Source organism: Diadema antillarum, unplaced genomic scaffold (genome assembly GCF_040938485.1).
Source record: "Diadema antillarum isolate AM-2024a unplaced genomic scaffold, OU_Dant_1.0 scf00000024, whole genome shotgun sequence".
In the NCBI taxonomy this organism is placed as follows: domain Eukaryota; kingdom Metazoa; phylum Echinodermata; class Echinoidea; order Diadematoida; family Diadematidae; genus Diadema; species Diadema antillarum.
The window spans coordinates 2,029,046-2,041,911 of NW_027270913.1; the positions used below are offsets into that span (position 1 = coordinate 2,029,046).

Consider the following 12,866-nt stretch of genomic DNA (forward strand, 5'->3'; position numbering starts at 1 on the left):
CCGCTCGCTCGCATGTAGTCGTTATGCCATTCCCCTGATATCGCTGCCAGTAATTTGTCGTTTCACACCATTTCCATTATCCATTTATATAGGGGTGCAACCCTCTCCGGCACTTACACACACTCCCCCCACCCTTGCTCGCTCCCTCGCATACTACCCCAACCCCCCCCCCCCCCCCCCCCCCCCCCCAAGATGAAATCCTAGCTACCGGTGCCCTTTCCCCGCTTGGTTTCCCTAAAAAAACAGTAAAAGTCTAGGGATTGAGAGCTTCCTAATCAAAATGTCTGTCAAAAAAAATCTCGTGAACATTTAGTGTCAAAACGCACCCCCCTTGAAAAAAAGCTGGTGACGCCCCTGTTTACTTGTATCTGCAGTAGCAGCATGTGTGATAACATACAAACGGTTAAATACAATGTTCAGTCGATATGGCTTCTTTCTTCTTGTGATATTTCTTCTTTGGGATCTTGTTCACCGGGGTCAGATATGCTCTCACTCCCTTTATCTCTTTCTTTTGTTTCCAGCCACCACTTCCGCAATGTAATCCCAACCAAGCTACCCACAATCAGAAAGGCCCCCATGACGGTAATGTAGTTAGGAACGATTCCGAAAATGGCATACTCCAGGATGAACGTGAAAAAGACGTCGTTTGTTCTAATCAATGATACAGTGGTCGGCCTTTCATTGTTGATGGCGAGCGTTATCGTGACCTGTGTCAAGAACCGAATCGCACCGTTAGCGATCAGTATGATGCGGTCCCTCCCGCAACGTGGTATCACCCACTCGTGGAGAGCTGTGGCGATGCAACCGGCAGCTATGGTCGAAATGAAAGAGTAGATCGTCAGCAGTGTAAGAGGGTGTACTCTGTAGTTGCCAATCTTTTTCAACATGATGAATATCATCCAGAGAGACATGCGCAAATCAAACTCGCAATCGGCCCGAAGATCGAGGAGGAAGTCTCCTCGCCGCCGAAGATGAACGTCGGTTGGATGACCAGAAGGACGCCCGATAGTGTCACGCATGAGAACAAAACATCGAGGACAGTGCACGCTTCGTTGAGGATGATACAGCTGAAGAATCCGGTGAAGACGGGAGAACTGTACATGATGGCTTTGGCATTCCCCACCGGCATCACTTGGTAGGCATAGTACGATAGCATCACTGCAGCCGACCCGGCGATGGATCGCAATATAATCACCAGGAATGCCTTCCTCGTCATCCGGAAAGAAACGTTCTGAAAGGTGCCCGCGGACAGGGAACACAACAATATGATGAATGACGACACACAAGCAACCTCATTGGATCCAACGGATCCCGAAAGAAGTGCTACACACATGCTACCAAAGGACAACATGAGAGTCGAAATCATTGCATAAATGATGCCTTTAAAGTTACCATTCGAACAAGAAGGTCTCGGATCATTTTCCTTTGATGCAGTACTTGATGGAATGTCTTTTTTCGCTGAAGCCGTGGTGTCATCTCTTCTCTTATGTAATCCCTCGACCGAACTAGCAGACGATACTGATGACGTCACCTTGTCATTGACGTTTGTTTCTCTGTCCTCATCAAAAAGGACCTCGCAGCCAAAATTGTCCATTCCAAGGCTTTCATCTCGAACGAACAAATTCGCCGAGGCGACCTCAACAGAAGGAGGTTTAACCAGCTTTTGTCTATCAGACGTAGGGGAAGGTTGCAGCGACGACACACAACAGGTTCCCTGAAGCGAGCTCCGGTCATTGTCTGCGTACTCTAGGGCAGAATCCATGTTCTCTTGGATGGTTTCTTGCTCGATCGGCAACATGTCACTTTCGATGGTTGGTGCTATTCTCGTCCCTGAGGATTACAAGAGAGATTGTGATTTTGGCAGTGATTGATAATCAATCAAAAGAAATAGAAACATAGAAAAAAAATGAGAAAATAGAATACATAGTTCTGGTTATCTAGCAATGAATTCATCAACAAACTCTTTGTTTTCCGACACCAAATTGTGAACCTTGTAACTCGGATACTATAATTATCTTTGCTGTAATGTTACTTCATTAATTTTGATAGTTGTGAGAGCGTGTGTGTGCGACAGGTATCACATGCAAGCTTATACCATACAATGAAATATCAAAGAGTGACGTTTGTATACACTGTTCGATATTACACAGATTATAGCATCTCCTGCATCGTAAACATGAAGTGATAGGGTTGGGATCATTTTCTCTATGTTAATTTCAGTTCTTTATGCATTGATAGAGATAATGATTTTGCAACATGTAGCATTTTAATGGAATTTTGTCTGATTCACATCAAATACATAGATATTCTACGCCTGATTCCAATAAAATACTAGTACCCGTGTAAGAAGTACTTAAGCCAGTACACTAACAGTCTGAGCAGGAAAGAGTCAAATACAATATTGTGTATCCGACTCAGGGACATATATATTTCTATACACGAAAACACGAGGTAGCATGAATTTGAAAGCCAGTATAACCCCCATTTAGGAAACACTGGGTTGGTAGTATGCGAAAAGCTAAATGTAAATTGAAATTTTTCAGTTTACAAGGTTGGTACACATGAAGATTAAACTATTCTATCAAATCTGGTTATTGAACCCTCTTGAAATTTGTAAATTAAAGTCATGGCGGGCATTTTCAAAGTATTATTGTGGCAATAGTGTACAGTGTGACTTCATTTATTTAGTAACATGAATGTCTAAACAAGGCAAGTAAAATACTTATACAAAACGTTGCATTTTTCTTTCCGAGAAAGAACAATTATCTGATTTTCACTGTTACCGGTAAAATGCGAGACGAATTTGTACTTGATCTATATGGCGCTTTTTACTGCGTTTACACTGCCCATCGAGTCTAAAATTTTGATCATTAAATTCAAACCAAATCGGCTATCTGCCTCTAACTTGTGCCGTCGTCATCATCCTAACTCGATAAGATGACAGTTTTCAACTGTAATCAATGGGGCTGGGCATTGAAATGGACTTATGATAAGTATGTAAACATGAAACAGTATACTTGACATGCTTGACTACTATAAAAATTATGTACGCTCACATATCATCATGTGAGCGTACATTCTTTACCTCGCTGTCGCGTCATAAATTCCACAAGTTTTGAAACACTATTCAAATGGTCTTTAGATAATTATGTATAAGCCATAGCTGTATAGCCATTATACTCTTTGCGACACAGCTGACATAATGATTCTATACTTTCTATGGATAGGCAGAGAATTATAAGAATAAAGAAACCAAAAATAAACTATAGTAAGCACGATGGTTAAGTATCTTTAGAGTACATAGATACTTCTCACACCGGGACGATCATGCCGTTGTTTAGAACATTTTGTCAACGAAGTTGGATCCCTGTCACATCAAAATGTGCGCTTCTCGCATACAAGGTACGTGCATTGCCATGACAGCCGACATCTAGGTTTACATGCTCATTCCCTTCAAACTTAATAATGAAATCATTGTTCCCGTAGGCACGCAGAACTGTCGATTATTGCTCCAAAAATGTACACGCATACATAAGGAATGTGTGAGATAACGCTGTAACAGGGATGCAGATAGGTAAAGAAAAATGCGAAATAATAGCCAAAAAGGTTCGGAGGAATACCATGATCTCAGAACTTACCCGATCGTTGTTGCTAAGTAATTTTTCATAATCGCATATCGATAATTGGCAAATCGGGCCAGAACAGCATTCACGATCTTCAGAGTGGTTCATATGTAGCTTGATGGAAAATACTATTTGTTAAAATCTGCCCAACTGATGTAGGGTGATGAGTTTTTTATTAGGTTGGGCAACTTAAATTGCCCATCAACTGTTGACCAATCAGACTTTACCCAACTTTGCAATTTCCCAACTGTTGGTTATATTTTGAGTTGGGTAATCATTTGCCCAACCAATTTTACCCAATTAGATATTGTTGACAAAATTAATTTTGTGTTGAATTATTTGATGTATGGGTGTTTACCAGAACATTTGTATGTCAAGACATTGTTCATAACTAACCTATCATAATCCTACAGCTAGTCGTGAAGCTTATACCTACAAATACATCTGGGCTTAGACTACATCCTTGACCTAGTTACTACCAGGAATATTTCATTCACGTAATTATATAGGGCCATTTAGTTGTAATGCTTTAAGACATACACATACACGCACAGACTTTTTTACTTGTCCATGAAAATTTACTAACTTAGAAAGGAACGTAACAAAATTACCCAAGTACTGGTAAGAAATACCCAGGCTTAATGTGCAAAATAATGTTGGTAAATCATATAAGACGAATTTCTACTTAAGTATTAGTTGCCCAACAAAAATTACCCAACACGCAAAGGGAATGCGTCACTTACACAGCGGGACAAAAAGTACCCAACTCTCCATTACCAATTCTGTTGGTAAATATTCGCCCAATATTTAAGTAAGGATAATTGCCCAATGTTGGTTTAATCACCTAAAAGCTCAATTGGGCGATAATTGCCCAGAATGCTGATTTTTTTTTTTTACCAATCAACAATTATACCCAACTAAATTTACCCAATATTTTAAGAGTGTACCCACGATGATAAATGAAAGTCGTATGCATACGATCAAGATAATTCTACACGCTTGATCTCAAAACACTCCAAAACAACTCATTAATCCTGGCAAATCGCGTCAGCCGGGTAAGTTTCTTGGTAGATACTTTTGATGTATTGCAAGCGAATTTCAAACGGTGGAAAATGAATTTTGAGCCTTTTTGTGAACTATGTTTTATCTCCAAGCGTGGTGATCCAAGGGTGATGACAGTATCCTCATGGAAATAATCTCAGAACAAAAAACCCTTTTCGTACCCAACAGCATCGCTCATGGAAGAGCTTTCACTCAGCTGCGTCTGAATGATTTTCTCTATTCTCCACTGATTTCCTCTCCAACCACCACTTTCTCAACGTGATTCCAACCAAGCTGCCCACTATAAGCACGGCGCCGATGACGGTGATGTAGTTGGGGACGATTCCGAAGATAGCGAACTCCAGGATGAACGTGAAGAGGACATCATTGGTTCTGATCAGCGCCACGGTGGTAGGCTTCTCGTAATGCACTGCAACGGTGACTGCGAACTGGGAGACAAACGTGACCACGCCATTGGCGACAAGTATGATTCGGTCCCTCCCGCAACGAGGTATCACCCACTCATGAAGGGCCGTCGCGGTACAAGCTGAGGCCAGCATAAATATGAAGGTGTAGATTGTGAGGAGTGTTAGTGGCTGTACTCTGTATTTACCAATCTTTTTCAACAAGATGAATATTATTCCTGCAAGGCATGCCCACAAGAGGCAGGCAATCGGCCCGAAGATCGAGGAGGAAGTGGCCTCCTCCCCGCCAAAGATGAACGACGGTTGGATGACGAGAAGCACACCTGATAGCGTCACACATGAGACCACGACATCGAGAGCCGTGCACGCTTCGTGAAGGATGATGCAGCTGAAGAATGCGGTAAAGACGGGGGAACTATACATGATGGCTTTGGCGTTCCCCACCGGCATCACTTGGTAGGCATAGTACGATAGCATCACTGCAGCCGACCCGGCGATGGATCGCATCATGACTGCGCCGAATGCCTTCCTCGTCATCCTGTAAGACACATTCTGGAAGGTTCCCATTGAGAGAGAGCACAGGAACTGGATGAATGCAGAGACAAATGCGACTTCATTTGATCCCACAGCACCCGAGAGTAGTGCAACGCATATGCTACCTAGCGACAGCATGACGGTGGATAACAAGGCGTAGAGGATGCCCCTCTGGTCACCTATTGAGCATGAGTGTTTCTTATCGTGGTCTACCTTGGAGAATGATGGCGTGGACGAAACGACATCTTCAGCGCCATCGATTTCCTTGCCACCCGATCGGTGTGTCGTGCTCGCGGAAGCTGCAGAGGTACAAGAGTTTTCTCTCTCCTCTGCATCCGATGATTTCTCGTAGCCCCAATTTTCCACTCCCGTCAACACGGCGCAATCGGTCTTTGTAGTTTCATCATCACCCGGTGGCGGGATGAGACACGTTCGGCCAGATGTTGAAGGGCACGACCTCTGAGACGAACGCATTCGCAAGGTCAAACTCTCTCCATGGTGCTTGTCCTCGGGGGAAGTAGTAGTAGCCATATCTGGAAATGCCTCTCGGTCCTCCGGAACCGTGTCCCGAGCGCGTCTTACCGGTCCTGCGGATGACATCGAAAATAGCAGTTTGGCCGCTGGTGGGCTTTCTATAGTCACGTCTTCTTCATTAAACCACCATGCCCCCGATCCTCTCTTTATTCCCTTTTGTCAACGCGTCGTTTTAACAGAATTTGGACCCTCTGTGTCTTGTCGGCAGCATCGATTCAAATGAAGTTAACAGGGCTTCAACCTCACTGGTCTGTCAAGAGGTAACAAACGATCCTAGTTAAACCTTTCAAGATCGCGTGGACGACGTGCACGACGTCCGCAACTATTGTCATAATTACCGCATCACAATCATTAGTTAATTGAGCAGAAAGTTCTCCATGCTATCTCGTTAACCGTCTGTTTATCAAACTGCAACATCCCAGGAAAGTCCATCCAAATTCTTTGCACGATTAGAAAGATTAAACTCACTCATTAGAATACCCTGCCAGAATATGTAATAAGACTGCTGTTGAACAGAAAAAGTTTTAAAGATAATGTAAGAACTGTGCAACTCACAACGACAGCCACATTTTATACGGAGCATGACTTGCGAAACGCGGGTCACACCGCGTTGTATCATTTAATGCTGAATCACATCGTGATATATAACGACGTGAATCAGCATTATTAAATCAGGATTCTATAGGATCCTTAAGAAAACAAGACCAAAGCATCCACAGTACCTACCGAGAGTCATGTGGCTACCTGAAATACTTAACTGCTTAAAATTTGGTCTTTGTAACTCCCTGCTGTCACGAATCAGTTCTGCTTGCTGCTGCGGACCAAAAAATTCTGTCAACCCATTTGCAACATGCCAAGGGCGAAAGAGAAGATGTGCACCAACCGAAAATTCGGCGCTAAAGGTGACCTACGACTGATGTCCACAAAACTTCGGTGCAAACAACAATTATCGGCACTTTCTGTTTCTCTCGACAATCACTTGGATAATCTTCGATTCTAGTCAGGGTCAATCAACACGAACAATTAGAAACAAACGGTCAGTTGAGAACACTCTGAATGTGGTAGAAAATAAAAACATGACTTACATCACTATTCTACAAGGGCCAAGGAGTGTTTTAAAATGTGTGTGTGAGTGTGTACTGGGGAGGGGGGGGGGTCAAGAACCGTGTTAATGTTCCTCTCTGGGTCCAGGGGCAACGGTTGGCATTGTGTGCACGTGATATTTTTCGTAACAATTTCGAACTCCTCGAAATTCGTACAATAGCAATGTATGAGTTATAAAGCTGCATGTAACGTACAATCTGCCAATAGAAATAGAATAGAACAGACATAACGCATTCCGAGGCGTTTTTGCAAGATTTCTAAAACGGGAAATGTTCAAAATTATTTAACTAAGGATAAGACATGACTACCAAGATGAATTCGTGTTTACTTGTGTATGTCTGCATGAACAGTTCAGGACAAGTTTGGTAATTTATTAGAGGTGAATTGAACAACTTTGAAGATACCAAACTACCTGACTACACTATTGGATTGAACTGTCCGCATAATTCTATATTTATGATGTTATCTTCAGAATCTTTATTGATTAGATCAATAGACACACGGGGTATACTCCCCTCTTTACATGAGTTGTCACGTGTCTCAGTATTGTAAATTCCTATTTGACCTTAAAACAATAAAACGCTAATGTGTTCTGGATATATGTTCCGCTTCTATAGCTGCAAGTCAGCACCTGGAAACTTCATACTACACATATTATGACAGCATGCAATGTACAACTATGAAAACTATGAAATTTCATAACGTTGACAGAGATGTGCAAAAAATAAGCCAGCAATAGTTGGTGAGTTTTTATATGATATTCATATGTATACATACATTTCAACATGTTACTTCAATTAAGTCTAAGTTCTTTTTTTTTTTTAAATTTCAATCTTAACACTGTAGCATTATACCACTACGTCCTTAATTTTTCACGAGGTAGAAAAAAAAAAGATCTTTCGTATGACTTCTTGTCATTAACTCATTTATATCATAACTATTAGTTAGGTAGAAAAAGGATGACTCAAAAGCCTGTAAATAATATATGTAAAATTATCACTCATTCTTTAATTGGCAAAATATGACAAATGATTAGAGTTCTTTTAGTTTCTAAAATTGACATTTTTGTTTATTAATATGCTTTCGGATAGTAGTGGAGACTGAAAGAATTTCACATGTTCCATCTAAACCTCCTCCAAGATCGAACTACATGTTTATGACGTGAAAATTAGATTTGCCAATTTACTTGCTGACAAGAGAGATTTTTTTCTGAAAAAAAAAAACCAACATATCCCCGGACTAAGGCTACATAGATAGCTAGATAGATAGATGTCTTCTTGTATTAAAGAGGACTCTGTCTGTGATGAAAATCCAAAACTGACTGTAGGCCACCATGAGAACAGCAAGTAAATCTTGAACAAAGACTAGTGGGTGTAACGAGATTGATTGAGTAAAAAAAAAAAAAAAAAAAAAAAGCCAGCTCATTTTGTTGACAAATCATAAACATAACTATTTGCGGCCCCTTTCAGTTGGTAAAAAAAGCTTCAGCCTTGATATCGTTCCAATGTTTGTACAAAGGGGAGGGTACATAGTCTTCGGCTGTCAGGAACAGAGTCTGTTTTGCTACACAAGCTGGTTCAACTTTGTTACATCGGTTGACAATCAGTGGACTGTGACCCTCCCTGCCCGAAAGAGGAAAGGGCACATGCACATGACTGGCGTATTTTGCTTTTCTTGTTGATGTTGTCATCCCCCTCCCCTCCCTTCTGCTTTGATGCTGGCATTACAGAACAAAGCTAAAACACTCTCACACAGTGATATCCTTACAAACCCTGATGGTCCTTTACTCAGTACGGACATAAAGGGGACAAATTATGAAAGTGTGTGTGTGTGTGTGGGGGGGGGGGGTTATCTCCTTCTTTAAACGGAAGGAAGGCTCTCTCTTTATCAATCATCTTTGGACAACAACTAATAGAATGTGAACTGGTGCTTAACTGGACTGGTATATATGATTAAATAATGGAAATGGATTTATTTATTTATTTATTTATTTACTTACTTATTTTTTTGCTTAAAGTTAAACAAACTTTGAAATTGGCAAAGGAAAATATAAGTTGTATGAGTTGCACCAAGCGATTTATATAAAAAAAATAAACATTACAGAAAAGAGGGTATGTCAACAAAAAGAGACGCACTACAAGCTAACATATTTTAATTTGTACATGTATCCATTTCTCACTGCAGTCTATCAAGATGACAACAATTTTATATCAGAATGCACCTCTTGAGAGGTAGCCGGAAAAACAAAATGAAACACCACAAACTTAGCACAAATTTCTATAACAGACTGGGAAGGGACATGCATTGCCACTCCACCTCAACCACCCATTGACCTTAATAGCATTGTACCAGACACGCAATAGCACACGCAGACACGTTTTTCCTTTCCGTCATTATCGTTTATATAACTTGATTGTTATTGCTATCTTCTTCCTCCTCGAACTTCCTTCGGAATCATAAGCTTTGCACCCTAGAACGGGAACAGTTACTTAGAGGGGATATATCAATATATCGGCATTATACTGTATCATATTGGCATTAGAGATGACCCAGTGGCTTCGGGCCACTCAAAATACATGTCGGACCATCACTTCTTGAAAAATCTTATGATTTTGATGGTCCGAGCGATAATTTTGTCTTTATGTCTGCACATCGATTAATGTGGTTTTTCTAGTCTAGATTAAGGGAGAATATCTCGCGGCCCAGTGCCTGATAACTGCACGCGTTTCAGCTACGTGCTTTTACGTGACTATAACGGTTTATTTCAATCTTGTAGGGTTTTTTTTCAATGATTTTAATTCTTTTATGTTTTTCTTCAGTTTTTTTTTAAGACTACCACATCGGAAGACCACCAAAAAGTTGACCATGATATGATATGAAAACAAACAAAGGAAAAACTGACCATAAATGAGTGATTCTCAAATGGGTTTCCATCGGGATTCGAACCCGAGACCTCCAGATTGCTAGACCCGTGCTCTACCGACTGAGCTATAAGCCAAAGTCTGATAGTACAGTGTTCGTCCCATAAATTTTTGACTCTCAATGCTCGTGTGGTCATAAGCTATAGTGTGGATATGTGTGTACATATTATACGTGTGGGGTATCTGTTAAGAGATGTATGTATGACCACACACAAACGCAATTACAATAATACTGTAATATCGCACATGTTATTTTCTTTTCTATTTTTTTTTTGCGGGGGGAAGGGATTCAAAATGTGAATTCTTTCACCTCTGATTTGAATGAGTCATCTACGTAGGTATGGACAGTTTGAATGTCTTTTGTTTTTACCTGAAAGTGACCATCAGGGATATCGGTATTACCGACCTCATGCACTATATTATCCACCATTCTTCAAATCACTGACGGTAGTACACTCCCTCGCCAAAACGATCACATCCCCCTCTTAATATATGTACACACTCAGAATAAATAATCAAAATGCCGTAACCTTTAAACAAAAATGATTGGCGGAAACTTATTGCCAAAGGGGATTTCTGCACTTATTTACAAACTTCTGTGTGAAAACGAGTGATCTGTGTTAAGATATGCATAATAGAGCACTTATTAAATTTTGCTCACCCGTCAGAAAAAAAAAAAAAAACACATGAAATTACCAGGATAGCTAATAAACTAGAACAGCATTTGAACAAACGTACACCAGAAGCGAAATGTTTCACGGACTCTCCAAAAGTGAGTACTGCTACTTTTCAGAATGACCCTTTTATATTTTATGTGTGCTCAACAACTCATTACAAAACAAATTATTCTCATTGTCACACAAAAGTTTAATAGTCAATTCTCGGTATCATCAATGCGCAAAAAAAAAAAAGATAAATAGAATAAATGAATAAATAAAAATCTGCGCGCGCTGCAGGGCCCTGCGATGTCACAGATGCACTGTGGGATTTTCGGTATGTATTGTCGCTTCCGGTTGTCTTGCGAGGTAGTTCCCATGCGATTCAATGCAATTTCCGTCTGTTTTTCTTTCGTTGCTGCTTTTTCTTCTGTTTATTTAGAATTAAACCAAAAGAAACGAGTTTGAAATGTCAAAATTTTACTGATATGCGGTCACTAGAGTCATGGTTCACTACTGCAAGGCTTCAATGTGCTGGTCACATGATGGAAAGCGGAAAAAAAATCAGCAACAAAAACACCCCTGGATAATGACGGAACGTGACCTGAGTGCATATATGCAGCCAAAACTCCCCTGACTTATGCCTGACCTACCCCGTAATGCATTAAAAACGCTGCTCGCCGCATGGCACCTTGGTATTAATTGGCGATATCGAGAACTAAAGTATATATATATATATATATATATATATATATATATATATACATATATATATATATATATATATATATATATATATATATATATAGGCGTACCTGTGTTTTGGTGCCTTGTCTGAATATGCTCTGCTTTACAGCATTGAGCACTTTTCGACCCTCAACAAACCATATATTCCCGACGGATATATACCCAACGGATATATATATATATATATATATATATATATATATATATATATATCCCTGCAGAATTATCTTGCTCAAAACCGCCTCGCTCAAACGTTACACTACTTTGGTGAAAGGTTGGGGGGGGGTGTACTTCTTTATTGTGTGTAGATACTGCTCTGCTGAAGTTTAAAAACAGTAAACAGTGCTGAGACCGTAGATATCGTGATCATTATGTGCTACATGTGCTAATGCAGCGTACTGTAGGTCGTATGATCGTACGCCTGTACTTTACAAGTATAGTACCGGTAATCAAATAAATATACCCACCGTTGTTGTACTCATAGTCACGCAGAGAACTTAAGTTTTATGAACTTACCTGGCACAAAAATTGTTGCATTAAATCAATGAACAGTTTCCTTGACTCCGATGTAAAACCTGTTTGACTGAAATTCAAAAGAACATCCGTGCAGTTTGGGTGGCGCATGACGGAATAAAGACCACTGAGGTCTCGCTCTTCGTAGTTTAGCCTGAAATTAATGGCAGCACAATCATCGAGCGTAATTATGGTCTTTGTTTGTTTTCTTGACAGTCTTGAAGGATGGACTATGTACCTTTGCGATATATTCTACAACCTATGCCATGATAAACCGTTCAATTAACTCACCGTCCAATACTCGCTTGACGTAGATGGGGTGATTCATTTTTATTGGGTAGTGGTTACGCTTTTTTACTACAGTCATGTGGAACCAAAGTTGCATCACCTTTTTGCTGTCGTGTTTCGCTATAGGATTGCTTAGACTCGAGCTGGTATAGAAAGCTTCGCTGCTCCTTGCGTCATTTCCCTCATGCCCACACATGGCATCATCGCATTACAAATCGCAATACACTTCTTTGACAAGTGGATACTTCTTGTACAACAATGCACCATGTAAAGGAAACAACCCAAATATCCAAAATGTGGATTGAGCGAAAGCAGCAATATTAGTAAACGTAGAACACATTAGTGAAAGTTAAAGGAAAATCGGACAATCGATTTAAAAGTTATGAATTTATAAAGTTTCGATGCTGTCACGGCTAGATATTAGGAGACTTTCATACTACAGTTATGACGTCATTATGGACAATATAGAAAATATAAAGA

At 40.3% G+C, this 12,866-nt stretch overlaps 1 protein-coding gene and 1 pseudogene across 1 annotated transcript; both read right to left on the reverse strand.

Annotated features, from left to right (window-relative positions):
* Positions 1 to 416: 416 nt before the first annotated feature.
* LOC139732521 (solute carrier family 35 member G1-like) lies at positions 417 to 12,240 on the reverse strand (annotated as a pseudogene).
* On the reverse strand, positions 4,463 to 5,567 carry LOC139733005 (solute carrier family 35 member G1-like). The gene has a single exon (XM_071643848.1). It carries the CDS (start codon positions 5,564 to 5,566, stop codon positions 4,874 to 4,876), a length of 693 nt encoding a protein of 230 aa, XP_071499949.1. The 5' UTR covers position 5,567; the 3' UTR covers positions 4,463 to 4,873.
* Positions 12,241 to 12,866: the final 626 nt, after the last annotated feature.

Coding starts and splice junctions, on each gene's coding strand:
- LOC139733005 (XM_071643848.1), bottom strand. CDS start 5,566: ATGCTATCGTACTATGCCTACCAAGTGATGCCGGTGGGGAACGCCAAA.